Raw genomic sequence first — 27,456 nt, 5'->3', positions numbered from 1 at the left:
GGCCTCTTCAGTCATGCTTCCTGTACAGCCTGTGGAACCATAAGCCAACTAAACCTCTTTTCTTTGTAAATTACCCAGTCTCAGGTATGTCTTTATAGCAGTGTGAGAATGAACCAACACAATACTGTTCAGCCGTAAAAAGGAATAACATCTTGATACATGCTGCAACATGGATCAACCCTGAAAATTATGCTTAGTCAAGCCAGAGACCAAAGGACAAATATTGTATGATACTACTTATAGGAGGTACTTAGAATAGGCAAATATAGAGACAGAAAGTAGAACAGAGGTTACCATGGGTTGGGGGAAAGGAGGAGTTATTTTTTCATGGGTACAGAGTTTTTGTTGGGGCTGATGAAAATGTTTCAGGTATAGATAGTGGTGATGGTTACCTAATATCATGGTGAATATATTTAATGCCACTGGAGTGCACACCTGGCAGATGGTTTAAATGATAAATATTATGTCATATATATTTTACCACAATAAAAGTAACAACAACAACATACACATTCATCGTCTCAAAGTTCTGGAGGGGAGAATCCTGAAATCAGTTTCACCGGGCCAAAGTCAACGTGTCACCAGGGCCACACATCCTCCAGAGGACCCCATCCACTTCCTTGCTTTTTCCAGTTTGAGAACGGCATTCCTTGCATTCCGTGGTCCCTTTCTCTATCTTCAAAGTCATCCATGTAGCGTCTTCCTTTGATTTTTGTTGTTGTTGTTGTTTTACTTTTCTGAGAAAGGGTCTCGCACCATCACCCAGGCTGGGAGTGCAGTGCAATCACAGTTTGCTGCAGCCTCAACCTCCCACCTCAGCCTCCCAAGTAGCTGGAACCACAGGCATTTACCACCATGCCTGGCTAATTTTTTTTTTTTTTTTTTTTTTTTTTTTTTTTTGAGGCGGAGTCTCGCTCTGTCACCCAGGCTGGAGTGCAGTGGCGCGATCTCGGCTCACTGCAAGCTCCGCCTCCCGGGTTCCCGCCATTCTCCTGCCTCAGCCTCACGAGTAGCTGGGACTACAGGCGCCGCCACCACGCCCGGCTAATTTTTTTGTATTTTTAGTGGAGACGGGGTTTCACCGTGTTAGCCAGGATGGTCTCGATCTCCTGACCTCGTGATCCGCCCGTCTCGGCCTCCCAAAGTGCTGGGATTACAGGCTTGAGCCACCGCGCCCGGCCGCCTGGCTAATTTTTGAATTTTTTATACAGACAGGGTCTCTCTCTGTTACCCAGGCTGGTCTTAAACTCCTGGGCTCAAGCGATCCTCCCACCTTAGCCTCCCAAAGTATTGGGATTGCAGGCATGAGCCACCATGCCCGGCCTTCCTTCTGTCTTCACATTGCCTTCTCTGTAGTAAGATCTCCCTCTTCCTCCCTCTTATAAGAATAGTAGTGATTATAGGACAAACGGGGTGGCTCACATCTATAATCCCAGCACTTTGGGAGGCTGATACGGGCGGATCACCTGAGGTCTCGAGACCAGCCTGACCAACATGGAGAAACCCTGTCTCTATTAAAAATACAAAATTAGCTGGGCGTGGTGGTGCATGCCTGTAATCCCAGCCACTCCGGAGGCTGAGGCAGGAGAATCGCTTGAACCTGGAAGGTGGAGGTTATGGTGAGCCGAGATTGCACCGTTGCACTCCAGCCTGGGCAACAAGAGCAAAATACTGTCTCAAAAAAAAAAAAAAAAGAAAAGAAGAGGACAGTAGTGATTACATTCAGGGCCCACAGGGATAATCCAGGATAATCACCTCATTCAGGGTCTTTAATCATATATGCAAAGTTCCTTTTGCTATATAACATTTACATGTTCCAGGGGCTAACACATGGATATCTTTGGGGATTATTTATTCAGCCTAACATACCTCACTTCCAATTCACCAATGGATCCTATTGGTTCTACTTTCAAACCGTATTTCAGATCTGTGTACTTGTCTTCGCTGTTACTGTTATTACTCTCAGGGCAACATCACCACCTCCCCATGGGCATTTTCAGCAACCTAAAACCACTAAGGTTTATTTCTCATACTATATATGCATTGTGATCAGCCCTGGGGGAGCTCGGGTCTTCCTTGGGATCCAGGCTGATGGAGCAGCCACCATCAAATAGTGGCGACTGGCATGCCAGTGAGGCAGAAAGAGCTCTGGAGGGCCTCATACTAACAACTGGATGGCATTGTCTGGAAGTGACACACATCGCTTCCTGTTGCAAATCATTGGCTAGAACAAAACATGGAAACGTGGCCCCACCCAACCACAAAGGGCCAGGCAATACAATCCTACCGGTAGCCAAAACAGGGAAAACCTGAACTATATGCTCAATAGCCTTAATGACTACCACAGAGCCTTTCACAAAATGATCCCAAATAACCTTTCCAATCTCTCCTCCCTACACTCCCTCTCCATGGCCCCTACCATCCTTCCGCCCTCCCACCATATTGAGCTACCTGTTTGCTCAACACACCATGCCTTGTCAAGCCTCCATTTCTTTCACATACTGAGCCCTCTGCCTGGGATGCTGTTAAGACATAACCATTATTCTGACCATTGATTTGTTTTGCCTGTTCTTGAATGTCATAAAAATAAACCCAAATAGTATGTACTCTTTTGTGTTTGGCTATGAGAGTCATCTGTGTTGTTAAGCATGGCAGAGTTCATTCTTTTTAGTGGCTGTATAGTAACCCGTTGTATGGCTATACCATGATTTACGTATCAGTTTTTCTATTGATAGCCTTTTGGGTTGTTTCCGTTTTGGAGCATTTACAAAGTTGCTATAAACATTCTTTTGGTAGCTATACACACTCATTTCTCTTGAGTGTAAAGCCAGGAGTGTAATTGCTGAGTAATTGGTTAGACATATGCTTAGCATTCGTGGAATCTGCCAAGCAGTTTTCCAAAGTAGCTATACCATTTGACATTCCCACCAGCAGTGTATGAGTTCTAGCCAGGCATCATTTGAGCCTAGGAGTTTGAGCTTAGCCTGGACAGCATAGTGAGCCCCCACCTCAAAAAAAAGTTACATTTGCTCCACACCCTTGGCAACACTTGATACTGTCAATCTTTTGAATTTTGGCCATTCTGGTGGGTGTACAATAGTATCTCATTGTGGTTTAAATTTGCATTTCCATGATAAATAATGATGTTGAGGACATGCTCCTATACTTATTGAACAGCATGTATTTTTTCATTCAACAAATGTTACTGAACATCCATGCTGCATCTGCACGTTTCTATAGCAATGGGGAATAAATAACACTCGAGCTCCACAAGATTCCAAATCATTGCTTTGTTTGTCAAGCACTTTTATTTTTGAAAGAATTTTCGTTAACGTATTAGAAATCTAAATAAATGCACAGACAAACCCTGACTGCTCTTCTGAGGAAAATTCCAAATAAGGGAATGTAACTGATCAGAAACAGGAGAAGGACAGGGCACAGTCACAGTCATTCATTCAGTAAATCTCTCTCTCTCTCTCTCTCTTTATTCCTGTATGAGATGGAGTTTCGCTCCTGTTGCCCAGGCTGGAGTGCAACAGTGCAATCTCAGCTCACCGCAACCTCTGCCTCCTGGGTTCAAGCAATTCTCCTTCCTCAGCCTCCTGAGTAGCTGGGATTACAGGCACATGCCACCACACCCAGCTAATTGTTTGTATTTTAGTAGAGATGAGGTTTCACCATGTTGGCCAGGCTGGTCTCCAACTCCTGGCCTCAGGTGATCTGCCTGCCTTGGCCTCCCAAAGTGCTAGGATTGCAGGTGTGAGTCACCATGCCCAGCCCAGTAAATCTCTCTTAAGCATCTATTGTGTGCAGGTGCTGCCAGATAATCAGATACAGCAGTGAACAAGCTGGACACACTTCCAGGACGAACAGAGCCCACAATTCAACTTTTTGTGATGTGATAGTGTGCTCACACTGTACATGATTTCTTTCTCTCTTCCACCTCTTCTAGGCTGGGAACTGCTTGAGGGCAGGGTCCAAGCCTTGTTCATCTCTGACCCCCCATGTTATATAGTGAGCACCTGGGTCACTTATTAGCATGGTCTCAAGATACATGTGCTGAACTGCTAAGCCAATTCATTTACTTTACAAATGAAAAATATGAGATAGACAGAAGCTTAAGAACATAGACACTGTACCCAGAAAGATGGTAGTGGTGTTGGAATGAGAATCCAGCATCTTGTGTCCCAGTTAAGGTCCTTTTCCCTTAGTATGCTGCCTCTGGCTGTGGTAAATTCCAGAATATAATTTGTAAATGTTCCTATCCACTGTCCCATCCCACTTCCTACAGTGACATGCAAAATAAAGTGGCAGGTTAGAGTCTGACTCACATTTCTGTTTGAATCTTTTCCACTATGGATTTTAAAAGGATCTGAAAGGGTATTTTCTAAAATTCTAAGCATTCTATCCATCCTCAGGTTGAAACCTGACTTGGTGAGTGACACTTCAAAAAGAAAAGAAACATGAGTCTCAACCCATTACTACTTTATTTCCTCCAGATCATTTCCTCACAGGCAGGTCAGCCACGTCAGTGAGCCCACTCGGATGTCTTGGTTTCTACCCCTTGGAAGCTGCTTCTCTACATTCCATTTCGGGAGAGCTGGCTCTTCCCAGAGACTTGACAACCTGGTACCGTCTCCTCCCACAATCACCCTCCCATTCTTCTGGCTTATCTCTGGTGTCAGAGAAGAATGTAATCTTTAGGCTTGTACATTCTGACTCCCATATTTTGGGGAAAACCTCTCAGCGTAGCTGACTGGCATCTGGAGGGCAGGGCAGGGCAGGGGCAGCTGGCCGAGCAGTCACCTGTCACCTGAGTCAGCCCTCATCACCCCATTGCAGGCTGCAAGAGTTGTAAAGAGAGCTGGACAGGACCCACTCAGAAGATACCAATTCTGGGGTCTCTGGGGCAGTCTGTGTTGGGAGTATTTATTCCTGGAGTTCTGAGGGTAGGATGGGAACAGCTGGAGTCAGAGCCCTTGAAACTACTCAGCGGCTTGATGCTTACCAGGTGTGTTTACTTAGCCATACCTTCAGGGAAAGACTCACATTGCTAATATCAGGGCAGGTGAGACCTGGTCAGCTGTGCAAATAAGCCCAGAGCTAGAGTGGAACAGTGAGAATTAGATCACCCTTCCTTTTCAGCGGGTGATTAGGAACTCAACACTGTGTGACCTCAGACAAGCCAATTTCCCCCTCTGGGGCTCATTTTCTCCTGAAATGGACAAGGAGGGAAGGGACCAGACAAGTTCTAAAGTTCCTTCTAAGGCCAAAGATCCATGACTCTGATTTTTATCTAAAACCATAGAAGTGTGGCCAAGTATATAATTACTGGCTCTTTCCCGCCCTCCCCCAACCCCCAGCCCCGGCTGCTGTAGGTTTACTGTCAGTCTAACCTTGTAATCTTCTTCCAAGAGATTTTTTTCCTTTCAAAGGTCCTAACAGTGTAGGGAATCTGAATTGGAAGGTTTTCTGGGACTCAATTTTCTTCCTCCACTTCTGCTCACTCCTCCGTCTCAACTCTCACCTTCGCCCCTTCTCAATGCTGGGATGCTGGAGGACTTGAGCTGCGAATTTCAGGAACTTGAATTTGATTTTTACTGTTTTGAGTCCTGCCCCATCCACTCCTGGGCACTGTGGAGAACACCATGATCCTCCATGTACACTGTCGTGCCTTTTCCCATTCATTGGTCAGAACATTTCACCTGTGTGCCAGACGCCACCCCAGGCACCGGGGCTAGGAAATAAATCATGTGACCCAGTTATCAGGAAGTTGAGTCCTAAATGACAGAAGAGCCACGTCACTCTGCTTGATGGCAGGTAGCCAGTGTTCCCTAGGAAAAAACACCAAGGCAGGCACTTAATTTGCTTGGGGGCATCCGCTTGGGTGAAATCTTGAAGGGTGCTCTAGCAGGTGCTGTCAGTGCCCTGCCTATTCCCTTAGCCCTCCGTGGAGTTGCTTGATCTGTGTGCCAGGAAGTTAAAGCCACTGGAAGATCCCTCAAACCAACAAAAAGCAGAAGCTGGCGGAAAGATATCCCCTCTTCCTTGCCACTTGATGGAACAATCCTGAGGTATGCTCTGTACAGTCTCGCAGAGGCCCCCAGCAAGACGGAGCCCCAGCAGTCCACAGCAGTCTCTGCTCATCAACACATCATCAGCACCTTTCCTTCCCTGTCTCACGTCCTTATTCCATCTCCGTACTCCTTGAGATGGGCTCCCAAATAAATTACCTGCATGGCACCCGGGTCTGTATCTTAGGGTCTCCTTTCAAGGGGACCCACACTAGTAATCAAATAAATTAGCTGAAATGGAGACTAAGGCAATCTAGGGGGGCATCCAGGCAGAGGAACAGCTACAGTAAAGCCAGGGAGGGCAAGCATGGCACGGCACTTGGTGCGGCAATTGAAGGATGCATATTTGTTGGTTCACAGGATTGTGATGCAAGACCTTAGCATTCTTCTCCGGAGAGGACAGACACTTTAGTCCTCTTGTCCTGACCTCCAAGAAGTGCTAGAAGAGGAGAAAAGGCTGGAAAAGAGGGCTGAGCTTCCCTGAGAGGTGCCTGGTGGGCCCTACCCAGTCATCCTCCTCAGTCTTGGGCCCACAGTGACCCAAGAAGTCAGCTCTGTGTATTTTGAGAATGAGCTGCTCAACTATGGAAGGAAATTTCCCAGTGTCTTGGCTTCTCACACAATTTGGGTCTAAGTATTTGGAAAAGATTCTCTTGTGCTTAAGGGCATATTATAGTATCAGATGCTGAGGTCTATGGACAGCAATATAAGACAGTGGGTTGGCTGGACATGGTGGTTCATGCCTGTAATCCCAGCACTTTGGGAGGCCAAGGTGGGTGGATCACTTGAGGCCAGGAGTTCAAGCCAGCCTGGTCAACATGGCGAACTCCTGTCTCTACTAAAAATACCCCCCAAAAATTAGGCAGGCATGATGACACATGCCTGCAATCCCAGTTACTTGGAGGCTGAGGCATGAGAATCAGTTGAACCTGGGAGGTGGAGGTTGCAGTGAGCCACGACTGTGCCACTGCACTCCAGCCTGGGTGACAGAGGGAGACTGTCTCAAAAAAAAAAAAAAAAAAAAAAAGACAGTGGTTAAATCACATAGCTCACTCCATATGTTCTCCAGAATCTAGAGAACAAAAACCTTTGCGAGCCTCAGTTTCTTCACCTGTAATATAAGTATAATAGTAAGTACTTGGGGAGGATTAGATGAGACCATGCATATGGCATTAGGCTCTGACTACAGGAAGTGCTCAATTTTTAAAAAGGGGATGATGATGCACACAGAGGGTACTACCCACTGAGGCAAGGTCAACCCTCCGTCCTAGAAAGACCGATAAGCAAACCCTGGCATGCAGGCTCTGCCATCAGCCTCCCCAGCTCAGAAGCTGAACGGGGCAGCCTGCCAAGGATGGGTGTGCTAGGGTTGGGTACAACCAGGGCAACAGGGCAGTCCAGAGGGCCAACCTCAGATCAGCCTGGCCAGGCCAGGCCCTTGCCACCACTGGCAAACTGGCCAGCAAGCAGCAGTGGCAAGAAGTTGGCTCAGAGGGCCTGGGCCACACAGGATGGGCCACTCCAGGCAACGACAGGATGATGCCTTCAGGGAGATTCCTCAGCCAGGGCCACTCCAGAACCCTCGCCTACTGGTACACAGAGGAGTAGCACCCCAACATGGCTCCCCAAGGTCCTGTTTCATAGGCCCCCGTGGTGAACCAGCTTCCTTCCTCCTCCGGGTCTCTGTTCAATCCAGGCATGTTTCCATGGATTAGGCTCCCTCTCATCTGGGAAAGCCCTGCCTGGACTCCCCAAACCCCTGCTGGCCTCAGCGTGGTCAATCATCTTACATGGGTGGACCTGGCTGGTTTAACTCTGAGGGAAACATGATGTTCTAATTCTTTTTGTTTGTTTGTTTGTTTGTTTGATAGAAACAAGGTCTTGCTATGTCGCCCTGACCTGTCTTGAACTCCTGCCCTCCTGCCTCAGTCTCCCAACATGCTGGGATTACAGGCGTAAGCCGCCATGCCTAGCTTAATGTTTTAATTCTTGGGCATGGAGCTCTCCATGCAAAGGCAAAGAGGAAGCAGGCTGCCCACTGGTCTGCATGCTGACTCCACCTCTAAGTTGAACCCACTTCTTCCTGACTTCTTCCCACCTGGCCTCCTGTGTCTCCATGGCATGCATGTATTTCTACCTCTGGGGCCTGGGCCAGGCTCCCTGGGAGGTGACTGCATGAGCCTCAGGCTGGGGAGCACAGAGCGGCCTCTGCCTGCCCTGCGGAGGAGCAATGCTTCTGAGCAGCAGGGTCCTAGCTGGCACTGAGACCGAAGGATCTTCTTCAGGCTGTGGGTGGAGAAGGCCTCAATGGAGATCCTCAGGAACTTCCAATTAACCCATCAACCCTAATAGGCAAGTTTCTGAGGTATCCTGGAGTTCCTCAGGGCTGTCCAGATAAGGACTGACAGGAGGAAAAATACGTAAAGTTCTGGTCTCAGTGTCTATCACACAAAGCTGCGGCTCATAAACCCTGATGAACTATCAGACCCGGCTAGGGGGATTGGGGGAGGATGCAGATCGAAGGCCCTCAGAGGAAATGACCAGGCTCTGCCTTGGGCCTTTGGGGGAGAGAAGTGCTGTCTGCTTTAAACAAAAGCGCTCTAAACAAAGCTCACTCAAGCATCACATCTTCGGGAGACCTGGAGCTGGTAATCAGGACCCAACCTCCCAGGCATGGAGCGGGAATGTTCTTTCTGCGTTTCTGCCCTCTGTTTATTCTCACTCCTTGTGAGAGACAAACGTCCACACTGTCACTGAGCGAGGTCCCAGAGCCACCAAACAGACTGTCCGCGGGGCCTCTTGGGTCTGGTTTGAGCCTGCTCCTGCCCCAGACCCTTCTGAGGATCCTCTCTCCTGTCACCTTTTCCTGGAAATCCCTGCAAGCTTCCTCTAGACTCGGATGCCTTCCCTCTGGGAGAAGTGGCTTGCTCCCCTCGCTGGCTCACCATTTAGCCTCCAGCCATCCCAGGAAATGGGAGCCACCAGCAGGAAGGATCAAATTCCTGAGAGGTGACAGCGCTGCTCTGCCTCACTGCACTCCACTAGCCCTCATCGCTGACTCTTTTCATTTCTCCAGCTTGGGAAAGGTGGTTGGAGAGGTGAAGATGGGGAGGGCTAGGGGGAGGTGCCAGGCCTGGAAAGGGGCAGGCGCGGGCTCTAGCGGGAGAGGAGGGAGCTGAGCAATGAGGGTGTTGGCTAAAAACAACAGTGTCTTGATGGGAAAGGAGGAGCGATGGGGAAGACTGGAGTGTCTCAGGCCCTCTCAGTGGATGGGTGTTGTGGGAGAGAGGAGGCTGGGAGACAGGTCTCCCTCTGGAGTTCAGAGCTGAGTTGCTGTCCAAATCAGTGGTCCTTGGAATCTATAAAACAAAACTGAGGACTTCAGAGGTGCATCCAGAGGAGCCACACTCCAAAGGGACCACTTCCAGGTAAGCATGACGCACTGCTGGATGCACACGCTCCTGGCTTCAGGTTCCAGGATCTTTCTCACCGCCTTCATCCCCAGCTAGCAATAGGGAGACCCTTCCCCGGGCCCCTGCGTGGTGGCTGGGAGATCTACTGGTCAGCACAGAGAGCTGGGAAAGGAATACACATCTGCAGTCATGAGGGATATCGACCAGTGACCTCATGGCCAGGGCCTGGTTAACAGTATCTTTGTCACTCCCAAGTTAGCCCATGGCCGCTGGATCTTCCTCCGCTTGATCTAGCTGACCTGTGCAACCCTAAGTACTCCAGAAATTCTACAACTAGCAGCTCTCAGCCCTCCGTCCTGGGCAGGGCTAATACTGGGGGCTCTGGTTTTGTTGGAACCCATATGGGACCAGGAAATGTTTGACTCCAGGGTTCACAGGGCTTTGTTCTGCTGCTGAAGGCAACCCCGGGCATGCCCCCAGGAAACGGACTCCAGGACTTATTTTAGGCAAACTAGGATTCCCCTGTGGCTGGGCAGGTCTAACGGGGAAAAGCGGGGTAACTGAGAGTCGTGGAACTGACAAAATCTTCCTAGAGTACCTGTTTCTATCCCAGCAGGGGTTCTTCCTAACTGAGGGCATTCACGTGTATGGAGCAGTGACTGTTTACTTGGGGAGAGTTTGCAGCAATAAAGGGGACATCCCTTTCCTGTAGAAGCTCACAGGATGGGGGTACAAAAACGGAGGGAGTTATTGAGAGATTCAGGCCCAGACTGGACAGATGAGGAAGGCGTCCCTCTCACAAGAAGAGGGAAAGGCATCCCTGAGGGGAGGAAGAACAGGGGGTACCACGGTGCTCTTGGGGGAGAGGATAGGGCAAAAGCAGACAGGGGCGAGGTCACTGCACACCAGGCGACTCTGGGAACGTCTCCCTGCCCTTCAGGGAACATCCAGGGCCTGTGCGTCTCCTCAGAGCCCTGGAGGTGGGGTTGGGACGCGCATCTGCCCCTTTGTTCGGAGGTTCCTGTGGATTTGATGGGCGTCCTGCTGTTCTCTCTCCAGACGCCATGCGGCAAACCCTGCTGCTGCTGCTGCTGCTGCTGCTGCTGCTGACGGTGCTGCACCCCAGCTGGGCAGATCTTCTCCAGAAGGTCCCGCTCTTCCGGGTCACTCAGCAGGGCCCCTGGGGGAGCAGTGGCAGCAACGCCACCGACTCGCCCTGCGAGGGGCTGCCCGCCGCGGGTGCGACGGCCTTGACCCTGGCGAACCGCAACCTGGAGCGCCTGCCCGGCTGCCTACCGCGCACACTGCGCAGCCTCAACGCCAGCCACAACCTGCTGCGCGCACTGAGCGCATCCGAACTCGGCCACCTGGAGCAGCTGCGGGTGCTGACCCTGAGCCACAACCGCATCGCCGAGCTGCGCTGGGGCCCGGGCGGGCCGGCGGGGCTGCACACCCTGGACCTCAACTACAACCAGCTGGCCGCTCTGACGCCATGTGCCGGTCCCGCACTGAGCAGCCTCCGCGTCCTGGCGCTCGCCGGGAATCCGCTGCAGGCGCTACAGCCCCGGGCCTTCACCTGCTTCCCCGCGCTGCAGCTCCTCAACCTCTCCTGCACCGCGCTGGGTCGCGGCGCACAGGGGGGCATCGCCGAGGCGGCGTTCGCTGGAGAGGATGGCGCGCCCCTGGCCACGCTCGAAGTCCTGGATCTCAGCGGCACGTTCCTCCAGCGGGGTGAGTCCGGGCGCTCCGCGTTTTCAGCAGACCTGAGCGCAAAGCCAGGCTGCGCGTGCGCTCCTGAGGGCAGGGCAGCATTCTTCCTCGAGGGGTGACCCAGGTGCCCAGCTCGCAGCAGGGTTCAAAAAAACACCAGCTACATTTTTCGAGCAAGCGGGCCCAGTTTGAAGCGCCACACAGGAGTCACTTTCTTGAATCCTAAGAGATGGGAACTGTTACCATCTCCGTTTTACATATGAAGGAACCAAAGCACAGAAAGGTGAAACTTGGTCACACATTAAGCAAATCTGAACTCAGGCATTCTGGGTCCAGAGCCCAAAACTTTAACCACTCTGTTCTACTGCTTCCCAGCATGACTGGGTAAGTGTTTGTGGAATGGGGAAGTGAGTGCATGCTTTGGGGCTGATGAATGGAAAAACTGAGCCGCAAACATGCAGTTAGCTGAAGTGACTGAGGCTTCCAGGATGAATTCACTGATTTCTCTACCTTGGGCAAAATAGTTTCTGTGAATGTTGAATCACTCAAACAAGCCACAGGAGAGTGGCGAGGATAACCGGTCTCCTGTTCCTGGTGTTCTTTGATTCACAAGGTTGGTTTTAGTATTTTTTAAAAAACACTTCACTTATCTACAACCACCTGTTTCATCAAAGACAAAGAGAAAAAACAGCTAGAATGGGGAATACCGAAGGGAAGGGGCACGTTCTCCATGTATCGGGAGAGCCGCAAAATTAGGTTTCTGGGGCCGCCTCGCCTCCTTAATTACATTCCACAGAAGTTCCCCACTCCTGACAGACATCAGAGCAAAGTCTGGTTATTTTTTGTGTGGACTTTAATGAGAAGGTGAGGCAGCAACAGACTTGGAGACAGTGTCCTGGGTTCAAGCCTTGTCTCTGCCCCTTTCCAGCTATGTGGCCTTAGGCCAATCAATCCCCTCTCTGGCCTTGGCCGACTCAGATTGGAAGAAAGGAAGGACTGGTTATCCCCGAGCACCCTTCCAGCTCAAATGGCCACAATTCTGAGATTCCCAGAATTCCCATGGGCTGCTAACTGTGCCCATGCTCAGCAATGACCTTCACCATTCACCTTGCCACTCTCATTCTTTCCTTCATGCCGTGCTGGCCTCCTGGGTTTGTGCGTTCTGGAGTGGTGGGCAGTTTCCCTTCTGTGTTTCAGTTGAGTCAGGGTGGATCAGAGACCTGCCGAAGCTCACATCCCTCTACCTGAGGAAGATGCCTCGGCTGACGACCCTGGAGGGGGACATTTTCAAGATGACTCCCAACCTGCAGCAGCTGGACTGTCAGGACTCCCCAGCACTTGCTTCTGTCGCCACGCACATCTTTCAAGACACTCCACATCTACAGGTCCTTCTGTTCCAGAAGTAAGTGCTTCTGAGGCACATCTTAATCACATGACTGATTTTTGCCCATTACGCTATGTTGAATTTTATAGAACAAACCAGACCATAATTTTTCTTCCACTGCTCTTCCGAATCCTTTCTGGGGCTTTGTTTTCCCCCACCCTTTGGGTGATATCTTGGGTAAGGTCCCAGATAGTCCACCCGCCCATCTAACCTTGCAACTCAGTCCGGTTCAGAGTAGTATTAGAATGCCAAACTCCTATGCCTTTAAAGTTTATTTTAAGCCCACACTTAGAAATGTACAGTGGGAAGAGGTGAGGAGGACCTCAGGTCTACTCTGTCTGGATCTGCTTTCTTCCCCACATGCCATGCAAGTTCAGTCCCTTCCAGAATTTGAGTGGGTCTGGGGATGAAAGTATTGATATTGTTAGAAAATCCCTTGGAAGTCTAGGGGCAGGCCCTGTGAGTCCTGTTTTACTCAATGCAGTCACTAAAGATGGAATTATTCTTCTAAAAGGATGAACAAGTTTTCAAAGCAAAGGCAGAACCATTCACTCATTCTTTCCTTTATTCAATAAATAGCTATTGAGCACACAATGTTGTGAGGGGAAATGCTTTGTATCTCTGGCTCAGACTCCTTTGAGCTCGATAAAAACCCAAGAACTGTGTAAAGTGCCAGGATACAAATATCAAGTAGTTTCTTTATCTGTAAAATAGAGCTATGACAATAAAACCTCGCTTTGGGTTTTTTCATGAGAAAAAAAGCATATGGTTTATGTAGACCACTTAGCTCAGTGCCTGGCTTATGGTATTTGTCCTCTAAAATTAGTGAAGATGATGGTGGTGGTGATAATGGAGATGCTGATGGTGATGACAGTGATGGTGATGGTGATGGTGTTGATGCTGATTGATGTCAGTGATGGGGATGACATTGGTAGTGATGGTGGTGGTGATGATGATGGGTGATGGTGCTAATTATAATGGTGAGGATAGTGATGATTGTATGATAAAATAGTGGTGGTGAGGCCAGGCATGATGGCTCATGCCTGTAACCCCAGCATGTTGGGAGGCCAAGGTGGGTGGATCACCTGAGGTCAGGAGTTCGAGACCAGCCTGGCCAACATGGTGAAACCCCATCTCTACTAAAAGAAATACAAAATTAGCCGGGCGTAGTGGCACGTGCCTGTAGTCCCAGTTACTTGGGAGGCTGAGGCAGGATAATCGCTTGAACCTGGGAAGTGGAGGTTGCAGTGAGCTCAGATTGCACCATTGCACTCCAGTCTGGGCTTGGCCTTGTGATTTGCTTGGGCCAGTGGGTCATTAGCAAATGTGATGTAAGAAGCTAGGAAAGCAATTGAGCACTGAGACCCGCCCTCTCCTGCTGTTGGGGATCCCTCCACTACCGTGTGGATAAGCCCAGGTTAGCCTCCTGGGTGATGACAGACACATAGAGAGCAGTCCCAGCACACCTGGTTGAGCCTTATCCATGAGGCCATCCCAGATCATCTGGCCCCAGCTGAGCTAATCCAGACCACATGAACCACTGAGCTAACCCACAGAATCATGCTAAAGAATAAATATTTATTGTTTTAAGTTACTAAGTTTGGGGGTTATTCTCTACTTATCAAGAGTTCACTGATGCACTTAAATGAGGCATCTTCCAAAGGACTGGCATTGAGTGTCACCAGCCATAGTGCAATAACACTGGTCCATAATAACAATATCTGCTTGTATTTAGAGATTTGCATTTACAAACACTTTTATCATCATGTACTCTTTTTTGTTTCTGTTTGTTTGTTTTGTTTTGTTTTTTGAGACAGGGTCTCACTCTCCTGCCTATCCTGGAGGGTAGTGGTGTGATCTTGGCTCACCGCAACCTCTGCCTCCCAGGCTCAAGTGATTCTCCTGCCTCAGCCTCCCGAGTAGCTGGGATTATAGGTCCACCACTACTGCCTGACTAATTTTTGTATTTGTAGTACAGACAGAGTTTCACCATGTTGGCCAGGCTGGTCTTGAACTCCTAACCTCAAATAATCCACCTGCCTCGGCCTCCCAAAGTGCTGGGATTACAGGTGTGAGCCACCGTGCCCAGCCAACACACACTCTTTTTGATACAACCATTGGTCATGGGAATATTGTCCCCAGTTGATATGAAGTATAATATTTCCTGTTAGGCTGGTATCTCCGTTTTACAACAGAGGACAAGAAATGAAGTTCGAGGTCATTAAGAGTTTTGCCCAAAGCAGTATTCTCCAACCCCTATCAGAATGCTTCTGATACCGTGGGCATGGTTCTGACACCATGCCTCTCTGGGAATATCTTTGATCCAATTGTAAAAACCTGATTTAATTCATTTTTTTGTGTGTATTTCAGCTGCAACTTGAGTTCCTTCCCTCCTTGGACCCTGGATTCCTCCCAGGTCCTATCGATCAACCTTTTTGGCAAACCCGTCACTTGTAGCTGTGACTTGTCTTGGCTCCTCATGGATGCAAAGAGAACTGTCCTAAGCAGGTAACACATTTACAAAGCAGATGGCTGAGGGGTGAGGCTCAGCCTTCAGGAGCTGAAGTTCTCCAGCTTAAATCTTGCTCACGTGACTGTGCTTGGCACTTTGGCCATGTTGGGCTGGGCAGCCTTCCCCATGTAGTCACACTCAGGGATCCAGGTGATGGAAGCTACCTCCATTCCAGCCAGCCAGAAGGGGCAAAGAACATGGAGGAGCAGACATGGGAGGTTTTTAGTGAGCCAGGCTGGGAGGTGATACTCCTCACTTCCACTCACATTCATTGGCCAGGAGCCACACCTACCTGCAAGGGAGGCTGGGAAGTGTGGTCTGGTTTAACCACTGGGTTCTACTGAATCCGCAAGATGGAACCTAGTCTCTGCTCCCGGGTTATCCAGTCCTAGGCCCATGGGCTTACAGAGCTCTTCTGGGAAATTCCTATGAAGGCTATTGGCTAGAAGAGCTGTTTTTGCAGTGGGGAGCCACATTTAGGCTGGCCACCAGGAGACAGTGGGAGCTGCGGGGCTGGGAACACCCCCAGTCCTGAGCACTTTCAAACCAGTTCCACCAGGTAAACACTACACCTTGGGAGGCAACCCTCCATCACCACCATTCTGCAGAATTATTTCTGTTTGTTTGGAGACAGGGTCTTGCTCTTTTGTCCAGGCTGGAGTGCAGTGGTGCGATCATGTCTCATTACAGCCTCAACCTCCTGGGCTCAGCGATCATCCTACCTCAGCTTCTAGAGTAGCTGGGACCCCAGGTGCAAGCCACCACACCAGGCTAATTTTTTAAAATCTTTTTGTAGAGATGGAGGCTCATCATGTTACCCAGGCTGGTCTCAAACTCCCGGACTCAAGGGATCCTCCCACCTGGGCCTCCCAAAGAGTTGGGATTCCAGGCATGAACCACCATGCCCAGCCAATATTCTTTTCTCATCTCCCACCTAAGCTGAGCTGTGAAGTGGGGCTCAGTCTACCCCCCAACCCCACATTCCCTCCAAAGAAAAGCACCTAGGCCCTTTGCAGTCGAGGGTCTCATCACGGTATTAATGATGAAGCTGAGAGTACAGGCTCTGAAACCAGAGAGTCCAGCTTCATCCTACTTACTACTATTTTATTACATTTTTTTTAGAGACAAGGTCTTGCTCTGTAACCCAAGCTGGAGTGCAGTGGCATGATCACGGCTCACTGCAGCCTCAGACTCCTGGGCTCAAGCAATCCTCCTGCCTCACCCTCCCAAGTAGCTGGGACCACAGCCATGCACCACCATACCTGGCTAAGTTTTTGTTTGTTTGTTTTGTTTTGTTTGTTTTGGTAGAGACGAGGTCTCACTATGTTGACCAGGCTGGTCTCCAACTCCTAGCCTCAAGTAATCCTCCTACCTGGGCCTCCCAAAGTGTTGGGACTCCAGGCATGAGCCACTGTACCTGGCCTACTTACTACTGTTGATTTGAGCTGAGTTATTTCATCTCTCTGAGTTACTTCGGCCTCTACCTTCTCATCTGTAAAATGGGGTAATAGAGTCTACTGCATAAGTGGTGCAGACTAAATTAGTTGACACAGTAGAGTGAAGAATAGCCCCTAGTACGTGGGAAGCATCAGAAATGGTAGCTAGTATGAGTACTTTTTTTTTTTTTTTTTTTTTTTTTTTTGAGACAGTCTCCCTCTGTTGCCGAGGCTGGAGTGCAGTGGCACAATCTCTGCTCACTGCAACCTCCGCCTCCCAGGTTCAAGCGATTCTCCTGCCTCAGCTGGGACTACAGACATCCGCCACCATGCCCGGCTAATTTTTGTATTTTTAGTAGAGATGGGGTTTCACCTTGTTAGCCAGGATGGTCTCGATCTCCTGACCTTGTAATCCGCCCACCTCAGCCTCCCAAAGTGCTGAGATTACAAGCCTGAGCCACCACGCCAGGCCCGAATGTTTTGTTGTTGTTGTTTTAGACGGAGTCTCGCTCTGTCACCCAGGCTGGAGTGCAGTGGTGTGATCTTGGCTCACTGCAAGCTCTGCCTCCCGGGTTCACGCCATTCTCCTGCCTCAGCCTCCTGAGTAGCTGGGACTACAGGTGCCCGCCACCACGCTTGGCTAATTTTTTGTATTTTTAGTAGAGATGGGGTTTCACCGTGTTAGCCAGGCTAGTCTCGGTCTCCTGACCTCGTGATCCGCCTGCCTCGGCCTCCCAAAGTGCTGGGATTACAGGCGTGAGCCACCGCACCCGGTCGACTATGGTTTTTATTACTAGTGCTCTCTTGCCAGGAAGCAGACAGGTGAGAACAAAATGGCAAATGACAGTCAGAGAATCTGGACTCCTTCTCACAGTGCTTGCCCGGGGATAGGCTCTGCCATTGCTAGCTATGGTGTCTTGGCCAATTAGTTCCTCCTTCTACACTTCCGTTTGCTTCTCTGCCCAATGGGAGTGAGGATAGGAGCTTCCTCCAAAGTTTCCCCAGAATCAATTAGGTGATGTGTGCAGCGTGTGTGCCCTGGGGTGCCTGGCAGAGATGCGTTGATGGGCTTGGCAGGGGGTGACGTTGGCAATGAGGATTCAAAGCTCTGCCCAGAAGCGTCCCTGAAGCCAGACGTCTTCTAACTGGTTGGCCTCCCCTCCAGGGCAGCAGACACTGTGTGCACGCCAGCTGCGGGATCCAGCGGCCCCTTCTCAGCCTCCCTGTCACTCTCCCAGCTGCCCGGAGTGTGCCAGTCCGACCAAAGCACTACTCTCCGACCTTCACACCCACCCGGCTTCAACCACTCCACCTACGCACAAGGTCCCACCGTGGCGCCCAGCGCAGCCCCTGCTACCCGGCCTGAGGGAGACCAGCAGAGTGTCTCCAAGGCCCCTAACGTGGGCTCCCGCACGAGAGCTGCATGGCCGCACAGCGATGCACAGGAGGGGACTGCCTCTTCCACGACCAACTCTGTAGCAGGTCACAGCAACTCCAGCGTTTTCCCCAGGGCTGCCAGCGCCACCGCATCCCAGCACAGAGGAGAACATGCCCCCGGGCTTGTCCTTGAGCCTAGTATCTCAGCTGCCTCCACCCCACTGGAGAGCAAGCTCCTGGACCCCTTCCCTACCTCGTGGAACCGCATAAGCTCGCCTCAGCCCGGCCAGAGGACACACGCCACACCCCAAGCCCGCAACCCGAGTCCTTCTGAGGGCGGGATTCCAGTCTTGCTGCTGGACGACTACAGTGAGGAGGAGGAGGGGAGGAAGGAGGAGGTTGGAATGCCTCACCAGGATGTCCCCTGTGATTACCATCCCTGCAAGCACCTACAGACCCCGTGCGCTGAGCTGCAGAGGCAGTCGCGGTGCCGTTGCCCTGGCCTCAGCGGAGAAGACACCATCCCAGACCCGCCCAGGCTGCAGGGGGTGACGGAGACTACGGACACGTCGGCGCTGGTCCACTGGTGTGCCCCCAACTCAGTAGTGCACGGGTACCAGATCCGCTACTCTGTGGAGGGCTGGGCGGGGAACCAGTCAGTGGTGGGGGTCATCTACGCCACGGCCCGGCAGCACCCTCTGTACGGGCTGTCGCCGGGCACTACCTACCGCGTGTGCGTGCTGGCGGCCAACAGGGCAGGCCTGAGCCAGCCGCGGTCCTCGGGCTGGAGGAGCCCGTGCGCCGCCTTCACCACCAAGCCCAGCTTCGCGCTCCTGCTCTCCGGGCTGTGCGCAGCCAGCGGCCTGCTGCTTGCCAGCACCTTAGTGCTGTCCGCGTGTCTCTGCAGGCGGGGCCAGACGCTACGCCTGCAGCGCTGCGACACGCACCTAGTGGCCTGCAAAAACCCGGCCTTTGATTACCCGCTGGAGCTCCAGACCGTCAGTTAGCCCAGCTTCTGGGCAAACGCCTCTAACCGAACTGGATCTGAGCGCAGAAAGGTACAGAAGGTCATAAACGACCCCATCCGCTCCTAGGGTTTCTAATTCCCGTGAAGCCAGAATGCCTTGGGCACACACGGAACTTGCCACACTGAGTGCCTCAGTCCAAGGAACAACTGCCCTCCCTTCCTTCTACTTTACTCTCTGTTCCCAGAAACCTGATGGTCAATGCCAGATCGCTCCCCACTGCCTCAGGCCTTCTTGTGTGTTGTTTCGTTTGGGGTTTTCAGCAGTCAGTGCCCTTCTATCCAGTAGAATAGTGTATGGAAGTAGGAAGGGATGAAACAGGGAAATCGCATAACCCAGCCTCTTTGATCGTTAGAAATCACATCCTCAGGTCTTTCCAGCGGAAGCTCCTTCATGGTCAAGCTCTAAGGCATAATGAGCTCTGTTATTCAAGAAATCAATTCCAGTGGATTTCCAGTTCCAATTCCTGAGAACCGGGGTTAGGGGGAGAGCTAATTAATGGTTGCTTCGTAAGGCCTTCTGGGTTTATTAGTTCCATTTCAGGACATGACAAGAAAATACACTTCCAGCTTTACAGTTAAAACCAGTTTTCTGGGAACATTTGTCAAACACAGGGAAAAGCTGTCCTTTTAAGTTAGTGTTTACTGTATTTCACCTAAGACTAAGTGGACAAATGAATTATAAATTCATTTTTTAGGAAGCATAATAAACTTTGGAAATCTTTTTTCTTAATTAGAGGGGACAAATGAGCTAAAGAGAACCCAAGACTCTAGCTAGAAGCCCAAGTGTTTCTCTGCCCTAAGTGCATCAAACAATGCCTTAAAATCTGTCTTCATGTGGGAGGCATCTACTCTGCCCTCTACTTTTTCACTTTTATACAAACTCAGGGGAAACTCAGGGGAAAAAATGATTCTATGAAATTATAATTAGAGCCATATTTCTAGATTTTAATTTTCAACATTAGCATTTATTAATTTCCTGCAGCTGCCATAACAAGTTAGTAAAACTGGCTTAAAAGAACATAAATTTATTTTCCTACAGTTCCGGTCAGAAATCCCAAATCAAAGCATCAGTGGAGTTGGTTCTTCTTGCAGGCTCCAAGGGAGTTGTTCCATCTTCTCTCCCAGCTTTGGATGGCTGGCAGCAATCCTCAGTATTCCTTAGCTTGTAGACATCATTCCAATCTATCCCTCCATCATCTCACGGCATTCTCTGTCTCTCTGTTCACATTTCCTTTTTTTTTTTTAACCAAAAAAACTAGTTATTGGGTTAAGGCCCACTGTAATCCAGTATGACCTAATTCTAACTTGATTGCATCTAAAAAGACCCTATTTCCAAATAAGGTTACATGTACAGTACTGGGGGTTTGAATGTGAACATATCTTCCTTGGAAGATGCAATTCAACCCACAAGAGCATTTACTTCTACTGTAAGAAGAAAACAAATCAAGTTTAAATCCCATGTATCTTTTGTTTCCAAACCATGCTGCAGAAACTAAAACTGAATTGCACTATATATTTCTAGGTGTTTGAAGTTTTGAAAGAGCTTCCCCAAATTTTAAGGTAGATCCCTAGTTTCATCATAAATGTAACTAAGAGAATTGGATTAAATGGTTTCAAAGATCTCCACCAGCTCCTGGTTAAAAACTGCAAAGCTATGATGTGTGTGCTTGTGAAAAAAAAAAAAAAAATACACACACACACACACGAAACTGCAAAGCACGGTTGGTGTGCACCTATAATCCCAGCTACTCAGGAAGCTGAGGTGAAAGGGTCACTTGGGCTCAGGAATGAGGCCCCAACTAAAATGCATTGCAAAAGCCCAAAATCTAATTAGTATAAAATCCTCAGACATGTACCTAAATGACACTAATGCTTTATTTTTAAGCTGACTGTCAAGGTTAAGCCTATTCTGTGAAGACACTGAAATGAATTTTCATCATGTTTTGAGTCTATAAACAAGTATGTACTCAGACATGTCTAAATACAATTCCAATGTTTTATAAACTGGCAGAATTGATGTGTTTTATAACAATTCAGTATCCAAAAGCCTGAGGAGACTTGGATCATTTTTCTAACGGTTGAAGTGGAAAAAGTTTATTAACGAGAGCCAGATTGAGACCTTAATAATAAAAAGATTATGGGTCCAAGCCCTAAGTCACTCCAAATGGCATCAACATTAAACCATAAATAAGCATAGCAAGGTGCAAAGTTCTAAATTTTCCCATAGCTACTTCAAGTCCTCCCTTTTTAAAACATTATTCTTATGAGGCTCACCCATTACTAATGCAGAGACTCACTCAGTGTGCCTCTTGGGTGGTTCAGCAGTGGGAAGTCCACCTTCAGCCTTACTACTAACAATGAAGCTGTTCTCCAGAGAGCAAGAATAGCCAGCCACATGCCCCCTTCTCTGCCTTTTCAACCCCCTCCATCTGATTCAATGGTGTTGTCCCTGGCTGCAGGCTTCAGTATGCTCCAAGCCAAGTGCAGTTCAGCCGCCGGTCTGAGAACAAAGAAGCCAGGACCAGCAAGCCACAGAGGGACACACTGGTGCAGAATGCCTGGCCAAGAGGCATGAGTTTTACTTACAGCCTCCCATTCTAATTTAATGCAGCTCAATAGGCTGAGAATGGATAATCTCACTGCAGTATTCTGTAATAGGCTTGGATTAAAACCAGGGACAATGGGCAACAATAGGCCTCTACTGTTAAGCAGCAACAACCGGTTACCCCTGGACTGTCGTCTTCTCCCATGCCCCATATCCCGCATTCTCCTAAATATGATGTATTTGTAGCAAGACTCTTTTAAAGTCAGATGATCAGACTAATTATTTTTACAATTTAAGTGTAAGTGATGTACATGAATGGACTTTGTGAACTGGAAAACTTACGTAACAGCAGAGAATAAGTATGTTATATGGAACAACCCGAGTTGAAGGTACAATTTTTTTTCCAGCTCTTTTATTCCTTTAACTTCTTAACAAAAGAAGAGTCTCCAAAGTTTAAAAAACCTTTGAAAAATATACAGCTTGATATTATTTACATAATACATGAATCCAGGTTCCAATATCAAACATTGCTATGTCAGAAACACAGTGGAAGGCAGGAATGTAACTCACTGCCTTTTAGACGCAAAGACTAATAGACATGTTCTCGTATCTCGACTATCTTTGTTACCTGTTATCCTCATACATAAATTATTAGGCACCTGAGAGGTTGGAAGACTACCGAAAATGAACTTCATACCTTCTATTCTGTTTGATTATTATCTTAAAAACTTACTGCATTTTAAATCTCTAACTTTACTTCATCTACAACTAACTTCACTTTCATTATCCCAAATGATCAGGTATTAACTACATGAACTGTTAATGTATACACAGACCTAAAAATCAAACAAAAATGTATCGCCCAGTTGTGTAGGATATATATTTGAACCCCATGACATTTCCTAGTGCTTTGTGAGCAATCCAAATTTCACTTAAGAGAGGTGTCAACTCTGCCCATGCTCTGGACTATGTTTGTAGAAAACATATAAAAAAGACTGACAATAATTGATCTCTTATAAATTAATCAAGAAACCTAAGATTAAAAATTCTAAATTATAGTTTTATTTGTATTTAAAAATACATTGGAAATTCTGCATATTCCCATGATCAACCTTATTTTCAATGCACATTACTTAAATTTTGATGACATGGTTGGTTCTGACAAGTCCTTTTTCAAGCTGAACACCAAAATAGGGAAACTCCTGTAGATTTCCACGGGCCCTGTTCCCATTGATGTATACTGCTTCCTTACTAACGGTGATAGATGGCTTTCATCAGTCTTTTATCACCTGAACAGTCTTCCGACCATAATGATAGTAACTGTAAGCTGATGCAGCTGTGGTGAAAGCTGTAAAACACCTTTTATGGAAGAAAAGAAATAAAATTTAGTTGTCAAGTCTAAAAAACAGTAGCAATGGGAATCATAATGAATACATGCAAAAGATCTATTTAAAAAGCAAAAAGGCTGGGTGCAGTGGCTCACGCCTGTAATCCCAGCACTTTGGGAGGCCAAGGCGAGCGGATCACGAGGTCAGGAGATAGAGACCATCCTGGCTAATACGGTGAAACCCCATCTCTACTAAAAAAATACAAAAAATTAGCCGGGCGTGGTGGCGGGCTCCTCTAGTCTCAGCTACACAGGAGGCTGAGGCAGGAGAATGGCGTGAACCGGGAGGCAGAGCCTGCAGTCAGCCAAGATGTGCCACTGCACTCCAGCCTGGGCGACAGAGCGAGACTCCGTCTAAAAAAAAAAAAAAAGTAAAAAGGGCTCTGTGGTGTAATTTTTCTTAACTACAAGAGTCTAAATACACTGCTTTTCTTTAAGACTTCATTTTAATTAGTAATGTCAAACAAAATTATTCTAGGTAATGAGCCCTACAAATAAATACTACTAGCAACTGTCATTTTTTACTCAGGCATCCTCTAGGTGTCTTACATTCTCATTTTATTCTTACAACAAACTCATCCTCCAGAAGGGGGAAATGGAAGACCCGGATAACTTGCTCAGGGCTTATCAAAGAACTATGTTTGAGCCTGACTTGGTTTCAGCTCTAAAGCCCACATGCTCCTTCTACTGCTCCATGCTGCTCAGGGTACCAGACTCTATTTCCTGTAGCTTTTGAGAATTCTAAAGTTATCTGAGTAATTTTAAATAAATTTCAGCTTTCTTTACCAAATTACCCTTAACTGGATTCTCCTTGAAATGACATCAACTGATGCCCGTGGCATGCTGAATGCCCACAGCTAGGAGATTACTTTTTAGTGCACTCACGCACTTCTGCTTTTATTAGGTGAGGCAGAATCAAGATTCCCTTTTGTTGGATCTTGAATCTGTTCATGCCACTTTGATATACTAAATTCATAAACCAATGAAATCTATGTGTTAGAAAAATTGCTATTTCTAGCTGGACGCAGAGGCTCATGACTATAATCCTACCACTTTGGGAGGCTGAGGCAGGAGGATTGCTCGAAGCCAAGAGTTTGAGACCAGCTTGGGCAACATAGTGAGACCCTGTTTCTACAAAAAATAATAATATAAAAAATTAGTGGCTGGGCGCAGTGGCTCACACCTGTAATCCTAGCACTTTGAGGCCGAGGCAGGTGGATCGAGGCCAGGAGTGCGAGATCGGCCTGACCAACATGGTGAAATCCTGCCTCTACTATATAAAAATTGGCCAGGTATGGTGGTGGGTGCCTGTAATCCCAGCTACTCAGGAAGTTGAGGTGGGAGAATGACTTGAACCCGTGAGGTAGAGGTTGCAGTGAGCTAAGATCAGGCCATTGCACTCCAGCCTGGGCAACAGAGTGAGAACCCGTCTCAAAAAAAAAAAGAAAAAGAAAATTAATTAAATTAAAAAAAAAACCAAAATAGCTAGGTGTGGTGGCATATGCCTGTAATCCCAGTTACTCAGGAGGCTGAAGTGGGAGGATCACTTGAGGCCAGCAATTCAAGGTTACTGTGAGCTATGATCATGCCACTACACTACAGCCTGGGTGACAGAGCAAGACCCTGTCTCCAAAAAAAAAAAACAAAAAAAATTTTTTTTAAATTGCTATTTCTGAAAACTACATTGGATGCTTTACAAAAGACTCAATAAAGGTGACTTGATCAAAAAAAAATACTGTCTCTGTTTTCATGGGTACCTAGGGAAAAAAAGTACTGTCAAAATAAATAGGCAAGATGATTGTGAAAAGACTAGGGAAAAAATCTAAACAGTTCTTAGACTGCTTTGTAAATGTTTTAAGTTCTTGCATCACCTTAAAGAAGTAGAAAATGAAAATTAGAGAGGTTGTATTATGGATGTAGTTTATCCAAGAAAGAAAAAACTCCCACTGATGGACCTACATTCAAAAAGTCTTCATCCTATATCAGAAGGTATAAGATGAATTGGGATAAATGTACACTTAAATATTTTAAATTAAAAAGTTTAGAGTAGTTGTCATTTTTTAAAAGCTTGCCTGGCTTAACTGACTGTGATTAGTCACCACTTTCTGGTCCAGACTGTACCAAGCAAGATAATTTTAATTCTAGTTAAAATTGTGCCAAAATATAATACTCCAATATCAATGTGACATATTTTGAACTCTGAAAGCATGAATTTGACACACTTTTAAGATGATAAATAAGCAATTAGTATAATAAAATTCAAACTCCTTTCTCCAGTTTTCCCTCCTACAACCACCCTTTCAACAGGCTGGACTCAGCTTCCCTACCCTCTCTCCAACACTCTGTCTCTTGGCTTAGGCCCTGTCTTTCACCTAGTGGCCTCCTCTGAGTCCTACACAATCCACCTATACTTCATGCATCAAACACCACCTCCTCCCTGAAACCGTCCCTCTTATTCCTATGAAGTTATCTCTTCCTCCAAAACCCTAACACATTATCAGTACCGTTTATCCCTTTTAATTTGTATGAAAGCTAACTTCTACATCTCATACTTCACAGGAAGTGTCTTAACAATGGTATCAATCACAAAATATAGCCACAGCTTTATCCAGTCAGTGCTCGATAAATGCTGTAAGAACAAGGTCATTCTAGGGCTATCACAATAAGTCATTCTGTTGACATTCTAAGACAGTGATTCTAAATTTAGCTTACCACAGTATCTGAAGATAAATGCTGTCAGCATAGTTGAAAACTGGAGCTGCCAAAGAAGCTGCCACCAAGATTAATTGGACTGCTGTATTTACCTAAATAAAAAAAGAAAGAGTTCTAAGTGAATAGTGCTAACTGGATCCTATTTCAAGCGTTCAAGACAAAAGCACAGCCCATCACACTATAACATGACATACCCTCAGCATGCTTGCGGTTCATCTACACTGTCCCTGCCCAAGAAGCTTGCATTCACAGGTGAGCACACACAAAAGGGTCAACTTCGCTAACTGACCCATCTGTCTGCACAGCTGCCCTTAAGAGTGAGAGTAATGACAACTGTCAGAAAATATCACTACCTTGAATTCCCACAGCAACTCAAAAATGTTACAAAATTATTTGCCTTTTTTCCAACTGCCCATTAAAATAGAATATGAAAATAACTAGGCTACCTCCTCATGGGTAAAAGAGTAAGGAGTTAGGTGACTTGCCTGCAGTCACAGCAGACAACAGAACCAAAGCTGGAACCTAGATTTCCTAGGGCCTTATCTGATGTTCCTTTCTTGCCTACCTGTCAAACCTTGTGAGGTTAGAAAATTAAAATGCACGCATCTCAGGACAGATGCAGTAGTTCATGCCTGCAATCCCAACACTTTTGGAGGCTGAGGCAGAAGGACTACTTGAGCACAGGAGTTCAAGACCAGCTAGTTAAAAACCAGTCAAGCATGGTGGCGTGCACCTGTACTCTCAGCTACTTGGGAGGCTGATGTGGGAGGATATTTTGAGCCTGGGAAGTCAAGGCTGCAGTGAGCTATGATTGCGTCACTGCGCTCAAGGCTGGGCGGACAGAGCAAGACCCTATTTCAAAGACAAAGCTCTCATCTCCATAAAAGAACCTCTCTAAAGGAGGAAATGAGTAGGCTTCCCTACACTAAAAGACAGCACTGGGGAGAAAAGAAAATAGAACAAGAAACACACTGGACACTCCCTCTATCATCATGAGAAGCATTCCATGGAAGAGTCTGTAAAGTATGAAAACAGGAGTGAAGCAGACAAGCACCTCTGTTCTATCACCCGTTCTCCAGCCAAATGACACTTCATTTTAAAAAATAATAGCCGGGCGCAGTGGCTCACGCCTGTAATCCCAGCACTTTGGGAGGCCGAGGTGGGTGGATCACCTGAGGTTAGGAGTTTGAGACCAGCCTGACCAACATGGTGAAACCCCATCTCTACTAAAGAATACAAAAAAATTAGCTGGGCATGGTGGCGCACGCCTGTAATCGCAGCTACTTGGGAGATTGAGGCAGGAGAATTGCTTGAACCCGGCAGGTGGAGACTGCAGTGAGCCGAGATCGCATCATTGCACTCCAGCCTGGGCAACAAGAGCAAAAAATCCATCTTAAAAATACAATACAATACAATACAATAAAATAAAATAAAATAAAATAAAATAAAAAATAAATTTTATCTGAAGGACTTCCTATAAGGGTTTAAGGCACTTGTCCCTGTACCTCTTTAAGCCACTTTCCATGTAGTGCTACACTCAAATACAATATAAATACAAGTCACTTGAAGCCAAACAAACAAACAAAAAACAACAAAAAAACCCAAACCCTATGCATGTAGGTAAAAGTCCACCCCAGGGAGTTCTGTATAAAAGCCACTACCCTTCTCTCCCAAAAAGGATGGGCATTCTTAACTTGTTAAATCCTTGACATTAAATATGGGACAAAAGAATGAACAGAGAAAACTTATCAAAACTACTAGAAAAACAAATATGGTTTGAGAGGCATTAACAGTATCCTTTTTGTGTGCAGACTGGCATATACTTACTGTCCTGAATGCTCAGGAAAACAGAATGGACAACTAAGAGTAGCAGTTGTTT

At 47.5% G+C, this 27,456-nt stretch overlaps 2 protein-coding genes across 6 annotated transcripts in view; one reads left to right on the top strand and one right to left on the bottom strand.

Moving 5' to 3' along the window:
• The first annotated feature begins 9,255 nt into the window (after positions 1-9,255).
• Positions 9,256-20,633, top strand: LOC105481545 (leucine rich repeat neuronal 4). Its single transcript, XM_011741197.2, has 5 exons — positions 9,256-9,502; positions 10,547-11,218; positions 12,395-12,599; positions 14,952-15,089; positions 17,695-20,633. The coding sequence occupies exons 2-5, from the start codon at positions 10,552-10,554 to the stop codon at positions 18,911-18,913; spliced, it is 2,229 nt and encodes a 742-aa protein (XP_011739499.2). The 5' UTR covers positions 9,256-9,502; positions 10,547-10,551; the 3' UTR covers positions 18,914-20,633.
• Positions 20,634-21,011: 378 nt separating this feature from the next.
• LOC105481547 (cardiolipin synthase 1) overlaps positions 21,012-27,456 on the bottom strand; it is a 34,255-nt gene continuing 27,810 nt past the window's right edge. For all 5 annotated transcript variants that reach the window (XM_011741199.3, XM_024792756.2, XM_011741200.3 and 2 more), the window contains exons 6-7: positions 25,578-25,669; positions 21,012-22,837 (exon numbers count right to left, since the gene is read on the bottom strand). In XM_011741199.3, coding sequence (XP_011739501.2) covers positions 22,753-22,837; positions 25,578-25,669 — 177 coding nt within the window. In that variant the 3' untranslated portion in view covers positions 21,012-22,752. The remainder of the gene's footprint in view (positions 22,838-25,577; positions 25,670-27,456) is intronic.

This window comes from Macaca nemestrina, chromosome 15, assembly GCF_043159975.1.
Source record: "Macaca nemestrina isolate mMacNem1 chromosome 15, mMacNem.hap1, whole genome shotgun sequence".
Lineage (NCBI taxonomy): Eukaryota > Metazoa > Chordata > Mammalia > Primates > Cercopithecidae > Macaca > Macaca nemestrina.
The sequence above is the reverse complement of the archived record's forward strand: the minus strand, read 5'-3'. Positions and strand labels throughout refer to the sequence as shown.

Excerpts from the sequence above, each read along its gene's own strand:
- LOC105481545 (XM_011741197.2), top strand. The coding sequence starts at position 10,552 with ATGCGGCAAACCCTGCTGCTGCTGCTGCTGCTGCTGCTGCTGCTGACG. Across the intron at positions 11,219-12,394 it reads CGGCACGTTCCTCCAGCGGG|TTGAGTCAGGGTGGATCAGA; the intron begins GTGAGTCCGGGC and ends TCTGTGTTTCAG. Across the intron at positions 15,090-17,694 it reads AAGAGAACTGTCCTAAGCAG|GGCAGCAGACACTGTGTGCA; the intron begins GTAACACATTTA and ends CCTCCCCTCCAG.